Source organism: Neofelis nebulosa, chromosome 11 (genome assembly GCF_028018385.1).
Source record: "Neofelis nebulosa isolate mNeoNeb1 chromosome 11, mNeoNeb1.pri, whole genome shotgun sequence".
NCBI classification, from domain to species: Eukaryota; Metazoa; Chordata; class Mammalia; order Carnivora; family Felidae; genus Neofelis; species Neofelis nebulosa.
Window position 1 is genome coordinate 58643670 of NC_080792.1, and position 18914 is coordinate 58662583.

The 18914-nt window shown below is 42.6% G+C and overlaps 1 protein-coding gene across 6 annotated transcripts in view; it reads left to right on the forward strand.

Annotated features, from left to right (window-relative positions):
* PTPRM (protein tyrosine phosphatase receptor type M) overlaps window positions 1-18914 on the forward strand; it is a 795639-nt gene that overhangs the window by 655187 nt on the left and 121538 nt on the right. For 5 of the 6 annotated variants that reach the window (XM_058692677.1, XM_058692679.1, XM_058692678.1 and 2 more), the window contains one exon: window positions 722-909. In XM_058692677.1, the coding sequence (XP_058548660.1) occupies window positions 722-909 (188 nt within the window). Of the gene's footprint in view, window positions 13-721; window positions 910-18914 lie in introns of all 6 variants that reach the window. The other variant, XM_058692682.1, reaches the window with a different exon arrangement.

The following is an 18914-nucleotide window of genomic DNA, read 5'->3' on the forward strand; positions in this document are numbered from 1 at the left end:
TGCCAATAAATGGTAAGTTCCCCCATTCGCCCACGGAAAAGGTGTGGAGGGATCGGGAGTGTGTGTCTTATCTGTAGATTCGGACAAAGCCAGCTGGTTCTGCTGCGTGCCGGCCTGCATGTTAGCTCTTGTAGAACATTCCATGTGTGATGTGCTGGTCCACAGTCTTCTGTCAAGCTTTCCATCACTGGCGCATGCAAGGGACCCATCAGACCCAGTTCCGTTTTCGATTTCCGCTTTCCTTGGATTTCATGTGTCAAGTTCATGTTTTCATCGCTAGCTTTTTAAGCCAACCCATTCTGTGCACTTTTATTTTGCTCACGGAACATTTGTACGGAGTTTGTTTACTTCATCATACAAACTGGTCAACGGATCTTTGGAAGAATAAATACAAGGCTGGCTTCGCACCAGGCCTTGGTGAAGTTTCAGGCTGAAACTTCCATAAACCTCAGCACCCAAAGGCTGAAGGGTTCCTCCCAACTAGCTTTGTGAAAGCGATATATCGTTTGGACTGCTTTGTAAAAACGGAGATCTCTGCCTCATGCCTATCAGTATCGCCAATCCCATTCAGGTTTCTAAACATTTAACTTTCCTCTTTGGCTGGGCCACCACTGTAGGGACTGTGGTGGCCGTAGGTGGAAGGGATGGCTCCGGCAGCTTCTTCGCGTTCTCGGGGCCCCGCTGGGCCTCCCTCACGCCCTTCATGGCCTTCTCTTCCCAGATGAAAGCCACACGATGGCCAGCGACACCAGCAGCCTGGTGCAGTCCCATACTTACAAGAAGCGCGAGCCGGCCGACGTGCCCTACCAGACCGGGCAGCTTCACCCCGCCATCCGCGTGGCAGACCTCCTCCAACACATCACGCAGATGAAGTGTGCCGAGGGTTACGGCTTCAAGGAGGAATACGAGGTGAGAGCCAGCTCCGCGCGCGGGGCCCCTTCTTGGCCCCCCGGGCCTGCTGCCAGGCACTGTGCTCCCCACTGCTGCAGCGGGGCGACGGGACCCTGCATTTCATCCAGACACCCGTTTCGACCTGGCGATGAGACTTACTGCTGGGAAGGTAACGTACGTAAAATGCAGAGAGGAGGGAGGATCCCTTTCCCTTATTCCCCAGAAGCGCAGCAAGAACAGAGGCCTGCCAGGGACTCTCCCCCCATTCGTGATTATCCTTCTTGTCTTTTTGTGTAATTAAGAATGATGTGAAGTCCTAATGCTGTTGTGCTGGCTGTCTGGGAAGAAACTGTCCCCTTAACACAATTACAGGCCAACCAGTGATGTCATGTGCTGGAGACAAGACCACAGTGAAAGGACTGGCTCATGTCACGGCTGTGACAGCTGTTGTCCCTCTAGCCCAGAGAGCATGTGGCTGTAGCGGGATCTAGGGCAGGCAGCTTTCGGGAGCATCTCCAGGCATGGTGACGTGCTCCTACCTTACCTGAAATGCAGGGCTCTCTTTACCACCTCCGTCGTTAGCTAATTCCTTCTGTTGGCAAGTCATTCAGGAACCGGAGACACTTAACTGATCTGAAGAAACCTGTTTCAAAGAGGCGAACCATCACTGAAGTGTGTGTTGGGCAGGGCGGGGTTGGGCTGGTGAGGGGGAGGACTTCTCTGTGTACCTTAGTGAGTAAAATTAGTTCACACTCATTGGTGAAGAAAAAGTAGCAGCATACATACAATAAAAACAAGGTTATATATACATCGTAGCTTTTTACGTTTTAGAATGCGTTTCTGGTACTGCCTTTACCTAACCACCTCAAAGCTGCGAAACGTTCTGTCTGGAATTAAGAGTATTTTAGGGGCGCCTGGGTGGCTCAGTGGGTTGAGCGTCTGTCTCTTGACTTTGGCTCGGGTCGTGATCCCAGAGTCATGGGACCAAGCCCCGCGTTGGAGTTCAGCACAGAGCCTGCTTAAGATGCTTTCTTTCCCCCTCTGCCCCTCTCCCTCACTCTCGCACTCTCTCTCTCTAAGAGAAAAATAAAAAGAGTATTTTAAACATCACTTGCTCCCACCTCTTACCCTACGAGTTTCAAACTCTGCTTCTTTCAACTCTCAGGGACCTCATGATACTTCCTTTCATGCCCCAGATGCTGCGTTGTCTTGAGTTTAGCTCCGTTTCTCAGCTGAGTTGCCAAAGATTTCACTACAGCTGCCAGAGCTGCCCCACTGCTCTGCTTCTTTAAGACTGGCTCTTTAGGCCAATGCGGACAAATGGACAGACACACACGCTCTGCTCTACTGACAAGGGCATCCTCGTGTGTTCCCAGTGACCTCGGCTCAGAAGGCTGCTGAGCCACAGAGACTAATGCAAACCAGGCCTTGAGGGTTGGATTTCAGTCCAGGCGGTAGTTTCAGATAAAGTTCTGCATTTTAGCAACCCTGAAATTCTTACATCTACCGTTAGCAATTTAACTTCTAACTCGGTGAAACTGACTGCCTTTGCATATTTCCTCATGCACTTTTAAAGGCTAGCTTAGGAATTAATAGGATTAAGAATAAGGCTTCCAAAAGCATGAATATATTATGAAAGACAAAATTAGGTTAGGGAGAAAATAGAAGCCTAACAAACAGAGATAATGTCTCAGTTCTCTCCAATATTCTGAACGCATACGTTGCTCAAATGTTTATTAAAGATGTTAATGTCAAAGAGATTAGTTATAGGCTCAAATAACAATTCATAAAATAACCTGAGTCCAATTTTTCATGAACTGTATCAAAATACCTCGAGACTTCCTGTAACACACTATAGATGATGCCTATTTGAAAGTGCACAAAAAAATCATTTCCCATTCATATTTCCTGAAGACATATGATTTATAAGTGCAAACTAAAACAGCAGATACTCATTTTAAACCTATTATAATTGATGATTTATTAAGGATTGCTACATTCTGAAATAAAATGTTGTATTAATTAATTACATTTCAAAGAACTTTTTTTTCCTCTACATTCAGTGGATCAGAGAAGACTGCTGAAAAGTAACGTATATGTATACCAGATCATCCCACTGCACACCTTAAACTTACACAATGTTACATGTCAACTATATCTCAATAAACTGGGGGTAGAGATGCTTTCAAATACTTTTAAACACCCAAACCATTACCAGTTGGTTGGGTTCTTTTAAAGAAGGAAAGAAGAAGAAAGGGAAGAAAATTTAAAAGAACCTACGCTAGCGAGGGAAGCAGGAACAAACAGGAAGGTATTATGGGGAGAGTTGCAAAATGGAGAGTTCTCTTGGGGATAATCCTAGCACTCTGTAACTTTCAGGTTAAGTCTCCCCACCTCCCGCTGCCACCAAGGGGCGGCACGGGATGGGGGTGGGGCGCTGACATAGGAGAGGGGGCCACGGCAGGACACGCACAAGGCATGTGACACTTGTGCAGGGGTACCCATATGCAGGGTGCTACAGGGACGAGGGTCACCCCCCGGGCGTCCCACCCGAAGTCCTGCCCTGGCCACCCTTCCTGGTGCATCGCTGAATCCCGTGCCCTCATGTTTTTAGAGGCACAACTGAACATACAGGAATCAACAGGGCAGGGCAAGGTCCTGGTTACAGTTACCTTGCTTTACTTTCTCAATCCTCAGGGGACATTTACTCTAGCGTGAACCTGGAAAACCCTTAAGCGTGTATTTTTCTGAGTTTATTTGGCTTTTAGAACTCTAATGCAACACACCTCTGTGAACCACGTGGTCAAGTATGCATTCTTTCGTTTTATCGACTCCGAAAGTCAGGAGTGCCCTGTCTGCCTGGTGTGGTGTCAACTCTCACAGATCGAGTCCTGAGAGGCTATGGTTTGGGACACAGTCTCTGGTGCCAGACTGCCTGTATTCCAGCCCAGCTCTGCTTCTTTTTGGCTGTGTGACCTCGGGCAAGCTACGTAACCTCTCTGGGCTTTAGTTTCCTCATCCATAAAATGGAATAACTATAGTGTCAACCCCATAAGCTTGTTGTGGGGATTAACTCATTTAGCATCATAAGTACTAGAATTGAATCCGGCACTTAGTTGAAGGTTTAACTAGTAAAAGAGAAACATACTAACTCATAAGTAAGGTCCAAAAGAAGACTTCACACAATGGGCTTTACAGGGAGACTGTGTCATTTTTGTGGCTTCAGTCCATCTCTGTCATTTCTTGTGGTCAGCACTCTGAGGATAGAATGAGCCAATCACTTTATGGCACAGTACATTTTCGCTTCATCTATAACACTAGGTGGATTCCTTATCATGTTTGAGGTATCATCAAAAGTTCCCATTAAATGGGGGCACTTGGATGGCTCAGTCAGTTAAGTGTCCGACTCCTGGTTTCGGCTCAGATCATGATCTCACGGTTTCTTGAGTTCAATCCCCACAGTGGGCTCTGTGCTGACAGCGCAGAGCCTGCTTGGGATTCTCTCTTTCCCTCTCTCTCTGCCCCTCCCCTGCTCACACTGTCTCTGTCTCTCTCAAATAAATAAACTTTACACTTGATCTTAGCCAAAAGGCTGAGAAGCGATCAAATAAATAAACTTTAAAAAAAGTTCCCATTAAAAAGTAACTTAAGGAAGTAGGTAGGTTTGATTCTGTGGACAAAGACTTTGAGAAAATAAGTATTTCAAAATATATGCTGTCACCTTTTGTTACTTAAAGAGTATTTTCATATCAAAATTAGGAAAGTCCTAGGGAATGGTGTGACTACAGACCACAAAATGCTCTTTATTTTTAAAAATGTTTCCGGTGGTGTCTTTGGCAGCCAAAGATGGAGGAGAGGCGGTTAATTCAACAAGTTGCTGCACTCATTAATTCACCAGCGTGTACTAAGCCAGTGCTGTGAATCTGATGCTGCTGGGTGCTGGGGATATGAAAAACTTTCTGCCCTGCCAATGGGAAGCTCACTGCGCTAGAGGAAGCAGCCATGCAGGGACTGTGGCGCGGCCATCAGGTTAAACCCCACAAAATAGATTTGCAACATTCTTTCATTGACACTGGGGGCACGCTGCTGAGCCTAGGGGTACCAGGCTGGGCTAGAATGACTCTTTCTTCAAAAAGTAAGTGGGAGTTCAATGTTGATAGCAGCACTCTCAACAATAGCAAAATTATGGAAAGAGCCCAAATGTCCATCAACTGATGAATGGATAAAGAAGATGTGTATATATACATACACAATGGAATACTACTTGGTGATGAAAAACCATGAAATATTACCATCTGCAACAACATGGGTGGAACTGGAGAGTATTATGCTAAGTAAAATAAGTCAGAGAAAGGCAGATACCATGATTTTATTCATATGTGGAATTTGAGAAACTTAATAGAAGACCATAGGGGAAGGGAAGGAAAAATAAGATACAGAGATGGAGGCAAACCATAAGGGAATCTTAAATACAGAGAACACACTGAAGGTTGATGGAGGAGAGGGGTGGGGGTGGGGGGGAGAAATGGGTGATGGGCACTGAGGAGGGCATTTGTTGGGATGAACATTGGGTGTTGTATATAAGTGATAAATCACGGGAATCTACCCCTGAAGTCAAGGTTACACTGTGTGTGAGCTAACTTGACAGTAAATAAATTTAAAAGGAAGGAAGGGAGGGAGGGAGGGAAGGAGGAAGGAAGGAAGGAAGGAAGGAAGGAAGGAAGGAAGGAAGGAAGGAAGGAAGGAAGGAAGGAAGGAAGGAAGGAAGGAAGGAAGGGAGGAGGGAAGGAGGGAAGGAAGGGAGGAAGGAAGGAAGAAAGGAAGTGAGAGTTAACTAAGAAAAAGTGGAAGAGGGAGACTCCAGGTGGACACAAAAGCAAGACTAAGTGGCGTACTCAGAAATGGCAATTAGTGCCGTGAACCCGAATCCCAGGAAGGGCTAGGGGTCTGATCACAAAGCGTCCCACCAAGAAGCTTGAACATCACTCTGAAAGCCGTGAGAAGCGAAGAAACACTGGGGTAACATGAGTCTCTCCGGTGTTTGGATGGAGACTCGTTTCTGCACTATTTAGCACAACCTAGTTTGTAAACCTTATTTGTACGAGGCACACAGGAATTGCTTGAAAGATAATAATCAGTACCAGGAAAAGTAAAGGAAAGAGGGAAACTATTTACAGAAAATGTAATGTGAACTACAATGCCCCGTTCCCATTCAAAAAGATGCTATGGAATGCTTGGCTTCAGGGCTCACTGAAGCAATGAATGACGATACCTCTCTGGGGATAAAACGTCAAGAAAGTGTTCAGTTGCGGCTTTGACTCAACAAAATGAATCCGTTTGTCTTTCTGGTTTTCTTCAACCCATGTATATTGGGGAAGACCAGCGATGTACGTTGTAAAATAGTTTTGAAATAGTGACCTGCTCTCTGTTGACACTGTTTCAACCAGTTCGCCTTTATCTTTTCCAAGACAGCAATGTCTGAAAATCGTCCTAAACATGAGGAGGATTCATTACTGTTCAAGTAGCTGACAGAAGTGTGTCCAAACAACAGGGAAAACATGTGGTGGGGGATGAGACCGAGCAGCACTGAGCGCAAATTTTATATTTGATTTTGTTCTAACAAGATCGTCATATGGTGTATCTCACCAGGGAAAGGCAGTAATTTGATTCAAAAGAAACTCAGGCATGAATCCCAATAAAAAAGCAAACATGCTGAATTGGACAGAAAATGGCAGGTTGTCATCACAGAGTGGATCAGGGATCTCGGGAGAAAGACCGAGCAGAAAGGGCAAGTTTGTTTACATTGCTGCCGAAGAGGAACTGTTCTTTTTCCCAGCAAGCAAAGAGCCGTCTGTGCTCACCCCTCGGGGGAAAATTTGTGGGTTTTCTGTGCCAAAAATAGGAGAAAGGAGATAGCTGTGCACAAGGATCCCAAGGTAGGACTGAGCCATCCTGCCCCTGCAGACGTGGGGCTTTAGCAGCTGGAGTCAAGGTGACTCTGCTGTTCCTCCCTGAACCTACAGGCCCCATCCTAGACATGGCTTTCCTGGGCCCTGTCACTTACTGAGCTAGCAGCATGCTCCTTACTGCCGCAGAGAGCCTCCCTGGGGACCCCGTGGGGTTGGAGAGCGAATTTCTATCCCTTTGGGGATCCAAGCAGGAAGGACATTAACCTTATGGAGGACCACAGTCATTTAATTCTGAGAGAGCACATTTTGCTATCATTATAAAATTAAGATAAAGGAAGGACAGCAATTTAAAACTACTCCCAGATAGGGCGTCCTGAAAAACACAGATGGTACTGTTTCGTTAGCTAATAATCAATATTGCTCTGGGGCACCAAAATTTATTTTCCAATTACCGGAGCTAAAACTTATAAACCTAAGTAACTCTTTGCAGCCTGCTCTGGAAATGAAAATCAGTGTGTACATATATATCTAAATCTGTTTAGGAAACTATTATTCTCACCCCCACCTACCTCTCTCCTATATATTTCTCAAGTGTACGAGCACTGGTTTTTAATTTTATAATTGAACATGGAAAATGTTTTTCAGCTCAATTGAAACTAGGAAATTGAAGATGTTATGCTAAAATCTACAGGCTGAAGTACAGCCTATGCATTTATCTCCTTATAAGGCTTTAAAACGAAATGTATGGATTGGATATTTTCCCCTCTCATCCTCCCCCCCCTTTTTTCTAACTAAAATAGCTGATTTTGTTACGTGGAAGCACAACGTTAACATTTGATGCTTTTGTTCCAAGTTGTGGCCAAGTTCAGAAGGAAGTCTCATTAAACATCTCAGTTGCCCTTCAAAGTCCGTTTTTTGCTAACTTGCCTCCCACCTCAGGGAAGCCAAAGAAACCTAAAAGAAAACCACCCCGTGAAAACCGCCCACAGTCTGTGGACATTGTGGTTATAATTCCTTGATCAGGTTTAGATGTCCCTTAGATTGGAGGTGCCCTTGGCTGGGAAGACAGATGTGGATCCTTTGAGGGGACAACCAAACAGTGGGGGAGATCAGCCCTCCCTGGTGGTGCCTGTCTCTCCCCTGCTGGAGGTTGGTTGGCATAGGGAGAATTATACATACATCTAGAAAAGTTTTAAGACCAGCGCGCATCAGCGTCTTTGTTGGGTTTTGAAAACAGAGGCAGGGGCAGGTGGAGTAAAAGCTACTGTGTGTTACTTAGCTGACAGAACCATTGCCTGGCACGGCTGGTCCGTGCTTCTGTGCGCAGTCCAGGGTGGAGGCACCCCCTCCCCGCTCACCTCCAGCCCACGCACTTTTCAGATGTGCTTTTCAGTTCCCATTTCATATTCGGAGGCACCAGCTGAGTCAATCAATTGCCACAATCAGTGCAGGTTATTTTCTGTTCCACAGGATACAAAACAAACAAAGCAAAACCATTGAAAGCTTAAGGATGGGGAGTCGGGGGAAGCATTGGCAAGCACTGTAAATGCATTAAGAATCACAACAGCTGTGCCTCCGATGGCTGTAGCAGCCAAGTGAGTTTTGACATGTTTTTTCCTTTAATTATTACGGTGATGCTCAGCCGGTCCACAAGAAAATGATAAAAAACTTCTATCTGAAATTCTGAAGCTGCTTCAAGCTATTTGGGACAAGAGGACTGCATGTGTTTATAGATCCTGTCTTAATAGATAAAAGTTTCTGCGTACTTTTAAATAATGCAATAGAGAGGGTTGATTTTAGTGGGAGTACTTGGTTTATTTTCTTCTAAACCGTGACTCGAAAAGGGTCTGTTCTATTTGTCGCATGCTTCATGTTGCCACACTTGCTTTCAGGACCTCGTATGCGTAAGCTGGTTTTTTTAATTCAGTTGCCTTTTTCCCGTACCCCTGATAATATCATGTACAAGCTCAAACCTCAGAAAATTTGACTAAAAATTGTTATTTCCTGTGATTCTGCCTCACCGCTCCCCCACGAAAGTTGATGGTGGTAGACATTTGCCAGTTTTGTTAGAAGCGCCTCTGGTCAACTGTCTGGTTTCCCATTTGGAAGCTCGTGGTTAGAATTTTCTTTTCTACCCTGGGAGAAGTTGAGTACCTTTCCCACTTGTTAACATGCTTTTAGTGTCAGATGCCATTAGTTGCAGGACCTGTCCCAGAAGGGGCTGTAAATGTGCATGTGTCCTAGCTCTCACTGACCTCATGGGTGTCAGAATCAGTTGGATGGAGTCACCACCCACTAACTCGGTCTAGCTCGGTCGTCATTGCCCACTCCCTCACCCTCACGTCCACATCAGCAGGTTATAAGTCCTGAATGCTTACCCTCCCCACCATTCCGACATCCAACCCTTCTTCTGCAACCCCACTGCCTGGTCCTCATGTCTTGTGTGAACCATCACAAGAGTCCCCTAACTTGTCTCTCTTCTTCTCTCATCTGCAGTCAACCTTCTTTGTAAAACACACGTGTTATCACATTTGATGCTCAAAACTGTGCTGTGGGTTCCTTCCGTAAATTAGAAACTCCTCAGCGTACTAGTAGGACCTCCACGACATGACGTCAGCCTGCATTTCAGGCTTTAGTTTTACCTGCAGGCACTTTGCACATGTGCCTTACGATCATTTCTCACACTCCCAAGTACTTTTGTGTCTCTGGGTGGTGCTTCACCTTGTGGCCCCTGCTTAGAGTGACTTGCAGCTCCTCCTTCATGTACCTGATGCCCTCAGACCCAATTCAGATATTACCTCCTCCTGCCACTTTCCTGGATCTCCCAATCAGAAACAACCAGACCCTCCAGAGTCTCCTATCTCTGAGCTCAAGTAACATAGTAGGTGACATACTAATTGATAATACAGTGGGCAATATATTAACTGATAATGTGGCAGGCTGTATATTAATTGACTTATTCAGTAGATAGTTGACAAATACTGCTAAATGGAAGTTATATTATATTTGCTAAGTTGATTTCTGTGTGTTTAAACACATACACCCTTGGAAGGGAAGATTAAATTAAGGGTGGATAAAATTATGACAGAATAGGGGCGTCTGGGTGTCTCGGTCGGTTAAGCATCCGACTCAGGTCATGATCTCATGGTTTGTGAGTTCAAGCCCCATGTCGGGCTCTGTGCTGACAGTATGGAGCCTGCTTGGGATTCTCTCTCTCTCCCTGCCCCTCTCCCACTCATGCTCTCTCTCTCCCTCCCTCTTTCTCTCTCTCAAAATAAACAAACTCAAAAAAAAAAAAAAAGAATGATGACAACATATATGCTCACAGTGATTTAAATCATCATATAGGATTGAGCGAATTATCAACAGCCAACCAGAAAAAAATTGTGCTGACCAAGTAGAACTGTACCAGTAACCAATTATTTAAAACTAGTACCAATGGACATGGGTCCAGCTGTTCATTTCACTCACTGAATGTCAACCATGTGTTTAAAAATTTTAGAATGAATATTTGTGACCCTTGTTTGCTTTAAATTTCTTATTTAATTTAAACAGAAATAATGTTGGGGTGCCTGGGTGGCTCAGTCGGTTAAGCGTCCGACTTCAGCTCAAGTCATGATCTCACAGTTCGTGGGTTCGAGCCCCACGTCGGGCTCTGTGCTGACAGCTCAGAGCCTGGAGCCGGCTTCAGATTCTGTATCTCCCTCTCTCTGTTCCTTCTCCTGCTCGCAATCTGTCTCTCTCTCTCTCAAAAATAAATAAAGATGAAAAAATAATTAAAAATAAATAAATAGAAACAATGTAGGATTATTTAGGTGAGACTTTACTATTCCAAGAGAGATACTGTATATCATCATACAAAGTTTCAGAGCTCATAAAAGCAATTTGTGTTTCCATGGACATATTTCATCTGGGAGCAAGGTTTTGAGGGGTAGACTTTTCATAAAGTCTTACTTGCTCTTAGCGTTTTGATGATGATGTTGATGGTACCTGCCTCTAATACCTAATGTGTTCAGTACCGTACAGAGATTCACGTGTGTGCGCGCGCACACACACACGCACGCACGCGTGCACAGGGATATTTCTAACCACAGAGCTATTACATTATTATACCCATTGTACAGATGAGGAAATGATGTCAAAAGGCCATGCTGCTATTGAATGGTAGAATTTATCCCATGTCTGTTGACTTTAAAGCCTGTGTTCTTTCCATTGTGCCAATCCCTTCCTCCTGCAACACCACAGAGCTACAAACCTATGGAAATTAACCTTGTGTTTTATTGCTATGACTTGTGATTTCATGGCAGGAGTGTTATTTTTCCTCTCTGTGGTTTTGTTTGCTTTGAAGTGTTCTGTCCTTTGGCAGAGGACCCATCCAGCCCTGGGGTCCCTTTGTCTGTGCCAACGCTGATACGTTTCAGCATTTCGGCAGCAGCAGATGCTACCCATTAATCTCGCTCAGTGCCCAGATCTGAGAGTGAGGTCACTCCAACATTGCTCTTCTCCTGCTCTAGTTTTTTGTTGTCAGGAAAATACAGGAGACTCATCCTGTAGATACCAGCCAGCCTGGCTCATTGGAAATTCACCAGGACCAGTTATAAGCTAAAATCAAGCTACAGCCTTGGAGAGCATGGATTCTATAGGCTGCTTCCCTCGATTATTACTGCCAACCAACCCAGTAGAGGGAAGAAGGGAGGGAGAAAATGAATGTGTGAACTTGAGCTGTGTGTGAAAGCCCAAGGTCTTCTAAAAGATCCCTTCTGAAAGGTGTTAAATTTCTTTTCAATGAGATGATACAACACAAGGATGACAGTGTTGTTAACTGGATTTCTGACCTCCAGGCGGAACCAACACCTTTAAGCTTTGACTGAATGATACAAAAAATAACTAGTTGGAAAATCAATCATTTTTTCCAAACAGTACTGCTGTGTAGTAGAAAGGACAATAGATTGGCAAGCAGAAGACTTGGGTCCCCAGTCTTCAACCTGTCATGTCGCTGAAGAGTCTACTGAGACAGACCCTAATGCTGGACCCTTGAGCAACTCACTCAACTTCCCTGAAGCAGCCCAGTCAGTTGTGAACACCAAGTGCTCACTAATGTGATATTAGTGATCCCCTCAGGGATGCCAGACTTCCCGCTTGGTTGACATGTTTCCACGGATGGGATTTTTTCCAGCGGGCACACTGAGAGCCACAGGCTGGCGGTCACTGCTGTGTAGAGTGCCAGCACTCAGGATCCACAGGTCATTCTCCGGCTCTCCCTTGCCAACGGTGAATTTATTCAGTATTTCCGAATGGGGTGGTTTCCTTCCCGATACGAACTTTCTACCTTTTCCTCCCCTCCATTCCTCCAACTCAGCCCCTTCCCAGTCTCACTTCTAAACCCCATCCCATCTCCAAAACACTAAGAACTCTGACATGAGAGGGTATGCTAATAATATCAGTACACTATTTTTGTATGAAGCCGTCACAATGTCTGAAATGTGTTTACAATCGTAATTCCAATCTTTCTTTAATCCCCACTGTCCCAGTGTTTAAGGATCATGAATAATAAGGAAATCTACAGAGTAAATGTTTTGAATTACTTAATTTATTCCACATTTCATGTGGTATGAAGTCACATTATTGTTACATGTATTATTCAGACCAAAATATAATATTGAATGAGAACCCATAATCTTTTTGACCTGCCGTATCACTAAAAAGAAGGTAAAAGTGCTGACTTCTCTGATTTCTTCTTTTGAATCTTCTGAAATAAAAGAAGTTCTACATCCGTATTGAAATTCGCCCATATTACTCAGTATCTTATGCATTTAAAAAACTTCTCACTCCTTTTATCTTTTATTGTTTCCCTTTAGGGATACATGGAAAATCTTTTATCTGTTTACTTTTGGGAAATTATACAAGAGATACTGAACAATTATAATGTAGTCAGTGTTAATTATAAATATGCAGTATATGTTTTTATATGATTGTATTTATGTGCTTTGGGTAATGATGTGTTTTCCAGTTCTCAGGCCAAAGTATTTCACTTGGCTGATCACTACATGTATTTTAAGCTTACTTCTTGAAACATGAAGAGAATATACTATAAATCCAATTAACATAATTTATCTGCCTAAAGAGAACACTTGCTTTTATTTTTTTCTCCATTTTAATGATGAAAAACGTTTGGAGGAGACACACTAACAAAATATGCTTTTAAAGGTTTCCAGGTCCCGATTTTATTGTTATTGTTGGTTTCCTTTAAAAGCAACACATAATTTTTGAAAGAAATTTGGAAATGTAAAACAACTGTAAAGAAAAAAAAGATAATAAAAATCACCCGTAAACCCACTATTAATTTCCAGTACATTTTCATCCAATATTTTAATGCATTAAAATCATTATATAGTTTCATACCATGTTTTCCCACTTACTATTGTATTACAAATGTTTCCTATGTCTTTGTCTTGAACACTGCTCTGAGTTATTCTATGCATTTACTGCCATTATTTTCTATAGATAGATTCCCATAAATGGAATTACTGGTTCAAAGTGTATAAGGTGCCAGGCACCTAGGTGGCTCCCTTGGTTAAGCATCTGAATCTTGATTTTGGCTCAGGTCATGATCTCACAGTTCATGAGATCAAGCTCTGCACCAGGCTCCTTGCTGAATATGAAAGAGCCTACTCGGGATTCTCTTTCTCTTTCTCTCTCTGCCCCTCCCCCAAGTGCGCGCGCGCGCGCTCTCTCTGTCTCTCTGTCTCGCACTCTGTCTCTGTCTCTGTCTCTCTCTCAAAATAAACTTAAAAAAAATTGTATAAGGTGTGGGGCACCTGGGTGGCTCAGTTGGTTGAGTTTCTGACTTTAGCTTAGGTCATGATCTCACGGTTTGTTAGTTCGAGCCCTGCGTCGGTCTGTGTGCTGACAGCTCAGAGCCTGGAGCCTGCTTCACTTTCTGTGTGTGTGTGTGTGTGTCTCTCTCTGTCCCTCCCCCACTCACACTCTGTCTCTCTCTCAAAAATAAATAAACATTAAATTTTTTTTAAACGTGTATAAGGTGCTTAAGGTTCTTAATACATATTGACAACTTGCTTTCCAGAAAGGTTTGTACCAAATCACATTAATCATCAATAGTCTCCTTCAAGAATGCTTGAAGAATGCTTACTTCAACCCACCTGCACTACAATGAGCAATAGTCAGTTTCATTTTATTTTATTTTTATTTTATCGAGCCTGACGTGGAGGGCTCAAACTCACAAACCATGAGATCATGACCTGAGCTGAAATCAAGAGTCAGACGCTTAACCGACTAAGCCACCCAGGCATCCCAATCAGTTTTTATTTAAAACAAATTTTTTTAAATATTTATTCATTACTGAGAGACAGAGACAGAGCATGAGCAGGGGAGGGGCAGAGACAGACAGACAGACAGACAGACAGACAGACAGAATCTGAAGCAGTCTCCAGGCTCTGAGCTGTCAGGGAGGCTTGACGCAGGGCTCGAACCCATGAACCACGAGATCATGACCTGAGCCGAAGGCAGACACCTAACTGACTGAGCCACCCAGGCACCCCAGTCAGTTTTTATTTTTAATCCTTGCCAGTTTGACAAGCGAAAAAAGAGTATCTCATTATTGTTCCGTTTGAAACTAAATATGTCTTCATATGTTTACTGGCCATTTGAGAATTTTCTTTTGTGAATTGTTCATATCCTTTTGCCTCTTTTTTTCACCACCGTGTTCAAGTCTTAGTTACTGACTTGTAGGAGCTCTACTATGGCCTACCTTGTTCTTCTTTACAAATGTGTTGGCAGTCCTTAGGCTTTGTGCTTCCATAATCTGCAGATCACCTTGCCCATGAAAAATGTGGACGTTTATACAGTTGGCTTCATGAAGAATTCTGTGTAATTTTGTTTGGAATTGCATGGGATCTATTTGTCGATCTTGGGAGAATTGAACTCTTGGCAATACTAGATTTTCCTATTTGTTAATATGGTTTGTATCTCTGTTTATTTGGGTCTTTTATATTTTTTAGTAAAGTTTCAAAAAGTTCTCCATACAATCTTTTACATCTATTAGTTGTTTGTACTTTTTTGTTATGGCAGTAGTATAGTATCTTTTAAAGTTACATTTTCTTTTAATTGCAAGTATATAGAGTATATGCATAAATATATAGAGGTGTATGTGGGTGTGTATATATGTTTATGTATACAAACACACACCCAAACACACACACACACACACACACACACACACACACACACACACACACTATTGCCTTTTGTATACTGCTTCTGTGATTTTTCAGCTATCTTTATTTCAATCATTTGTCTGTAGATTATTCCAGAATTTTCTGTGCGGAAATCATGCCAACTCTCATTAATAACCATGTTTCTTTTTAGTCCTTATACATCTTATCTATTTTTTTTTCTTGTTTATAAAGCTGAAAGCTGACTAGCATATTCAGTACAACATTGAATAAAGCTTAGGTTGGTAAGCATCATTGTCTCGGTCCTGATTTTAAGAGGAAATTCTTGTGATGATTAATAATTAGTTGTGATTAGGTTAAGGATATTGCCTTCCATCCCTGATTCGTTATTATTTACCATAGATAAATATTGAATTTGATAGAATGTCTTTCAGCATTTATTGAGATCTAAAATAATTACTTGATTTCTTTAATATGTTAGTGTGATGAGTTCGTTAATATAATTAATATCCTAATATTGAACCAACTCTTCATTCATGGAATAAACCTAACTTGGCCATGATACGTATGAAACATTGCTGAACACTGTTCCCTAGGAATTTTTGCGTCTGTGTTCACAAATAAGACTAACCCCTTATTTATCCTTCTTCAATTTCCATTTTTACATTTTAGAATGAAGAGTATAGCTACTTTTTTAAATGAATGGGCTAGCACTCCGTATTTTTTTTGTAAGATTCAAATTATCGTTAAAATATTTTTTTAAGTTTATTTATTTATTTTGAGAGAGAATGTGAACAGGGGAGGGGCAGAGAGACAGGGAGAGAGAGAATCCCAAGCATGCTCTACACTGTCCAGGCAGAGCCCAACATAGGGCTCAAACTCCTACACCGTTAGATCGTGACCTGAGCCAAAATCATGAGTTGGATGCTTCATCGACTGAGCCACCTAGACGTCCCCAAATTATCTTTAGAAGTAGCCTGTAGTAGTGACTAGATATGGCATTTTCTTCTTGGTAAAATTTTAATTAATTTTTCAATAGTTAATACATTCATAGGAATTTGTGCATTTTGTCTAACTTTGTTATGTAGAGGCATGTATCTGTTAATATTTTATGATCTTTTTAATTCGTACTCTTGTTCCTTTTTTTCTTTTTTCATTACTAATATTTATTTGCACCTTCTGTTTTTCTTGTTTCTTGAATATTCTTGCCAGAGATTTGTTAGTTTTATCATTAGCCTTTTCAAAGAACTAACTTTTGGCTTTGTTGATTTTGGATATTGCATTTTTAAGGATTTCCTCTGTTCCTGCTCTTTATTAATTTCCTTCTACTTTCTTGGAGTTTATTTTGCTTTTATTCTTAAACAGAGTGTGAAGCACATAAATTTTCTATCTTTTTTCTAATGTAAGCATTTATTTAAGGCTATCATTTTTTCCTGAAGAGTTGAGTACTGTGATCATCGAGTATTATCCCTTTAATTTTTTTAAATTTTCATTACCATTTCTTCTTTGACCCATAAGTTATTTAGAGCATGTGGGTGCATGAGTATGTGTTTTACTTATCAGCGCACAGGAAATCTTTTTTGTTGTCTTTTTATTAATGATTCATAACTTAATTGCGCTGTGGTCGGAGGAAATTCATCGAAATTTGTGGACGCTATTTAGAACGTTACACGTGGTTGATTTTCTTAACTATTTTATGTATTTTAACAACAGCATTGAGTGCAGTGCTCCATACAGTCTTCAGGTCAAGCCTTTTAGGAATTTTGTTCGCATTTTCTGTACGCTTACTAGCTTTTCGCCTGTGCAATCTAATTGCTACTGAACGAGGCATGTTAAAAGAAGGCATGTATTTTGCAGCTAAGCTCTCTCATAAATACAAGTTTAGAACTGTAGTCTCTTCCAAGTGAATTGAACATTTCATCATTAGTCTGTGATGTTACTGTCTTTCATAATACATTTGTCCTTACAGTTTATTTTGTCTGATTTCAATAGAAGTATGCCAGCTTCCTTTTAATTAGCATTTTCCTGTATATATCTTCAACCTTTCTTTTTTTTTTTTTTTTCAACGTTTTTTATTTATTTTTGGGACAGAGAGAGACAGAGCATGAACGGGGGAGGGGCAGAGAGAGAGGGAGACACAGAATCGGAAACAGGCTCCAGGCTCCGAGCCATCAGCCCAGAGCCTGACGCGGGGCTCGAACTCACGGAGCGCGAGATCGTGACCTGGCTGAAGTCGGACGCTTAACCGACTGCGCCACCCAGGCGCCCCTATCTTCAACCTTTCTATTTAAATAGCATAGAGCTGTATTTTATTATGTCAACCCAGCCTTACGCTTTTACCTTTACACTCAACCAGTTTACCACTTAGTACAGCTTTAATTTGTTGTGCACCCTGATCTATATGTGAATTCCTTTCCATCACCTTGTTTTGTGACTTACGTTTGTTGTGCTTCGTCTTACACATCTTACCCCCATCAAATTTCTTTGCCTAGCTTTAATTCACTGCAATTTTATTTGTCTCATTCTATTTTTACTCTACTAGTTTGAAAATTACATACTGTCTTCTCATTTTATTAGTCACTATAGAAATTTGAGCATGCATATTTAAGTTTCAAAGTCTAGGTTGCATGTAATCGTTTAACCTTATCCTCATCGATCTCTTTCTTCTCCTCTAAATATCTCATGGTAAGGAAATTCCTGACAACCAAGATTACCTGGGATTTGGAGCATCTCCAGGTAGTATTTCTTTAATTTGTGCATTCATGCCCCCAGCAGGTGTTTACTAAGGACCCTCAAAGCTAGCCCCGAGGGTGAAAGAGATGAATAGATCTGGGTTTCTGTACTTAAGACAGTCCCTTTTTGTTTTTCCCTCTAGGAGTACCCAGGCACCTACCCTGGACTGCATATCTTCCTTATATCCTACAACCATGTTTTCAGCCTGGTTGTCACATAGTTCCAATGGCTGCAGGTTGCAAGGTGGCACGAGACAATTGCACATAGCAATATTGGCCGTGCCTCCCTTACGTCCTAGGCCTCTGCTAGCCTTTGCTGTTAGGTACTGATGACAACTGTCACACTTGACCGCCATCATATATTTTTTTCCATTATCAGAGGTGCTTTCTGCAGGAGCCTCATACGGCATTTCTCTCATCCGAGAGCAGACTCCTGACCTCTGTGCCCGCTGGTTTTGTTCCTCGCCTTTCCACGTAGGACATGCGTGTGAAATGAAGTGAACGGTCCTCATTTTCCTTTATCGCATGGATCGCTCCTGTCTTGATCATTTGTGTGAGCACCTTGCCAGCACAGTTTCCCTCTGTGGTTGCAAGGGTTTTGAAAAAAGGGATTATATGTTCCACCCCATGTGCTCAGTTACCCTTTCCCTTATGCCTCCCTGGGGCGCACCATTCGTCTTCCTCTCTCTCATCACTGCCCCCAGCCAGGACCGCAGCCTGGGCCACAGTCCCCCACTGCAACTGCCATCCCTCCACCTCTTCCTTCCACTGCTCAGATCCTTGTCTACAAGCTCTCATTTTCTAACAAAATCATCCTAGTGGGAACATCTTTATGGTCAGAGGCTGGAGGGAATCAGCAGCTGCATTAGTAATAGCAGGTGTATGTGGGTCTGTCACTCTTCGTGTTTGCGACTCGTGACTGCCTGTGTTTAAACAAGGCTGCACTCACGGTTCTTTCTTTTTTTTTATTTCTTGTTTTCTTTTTGAGAGAGAGAGAGAAATAGAGCATGAGTGGGGGACGGCCAGAGAGAGAGGTAGACACAGAATCTGACGCAAGCTCCAGGCTCTGAGCTGGACGCGGGACTCGAACTCACAAACCACGAGATCATGCCCCAAGCCGAAGTCGGCACTTAACCGACTGAGCCCCCCAGGCGCCCCATGGCTGCCTGTATTTAAACGGAATGCAGCTT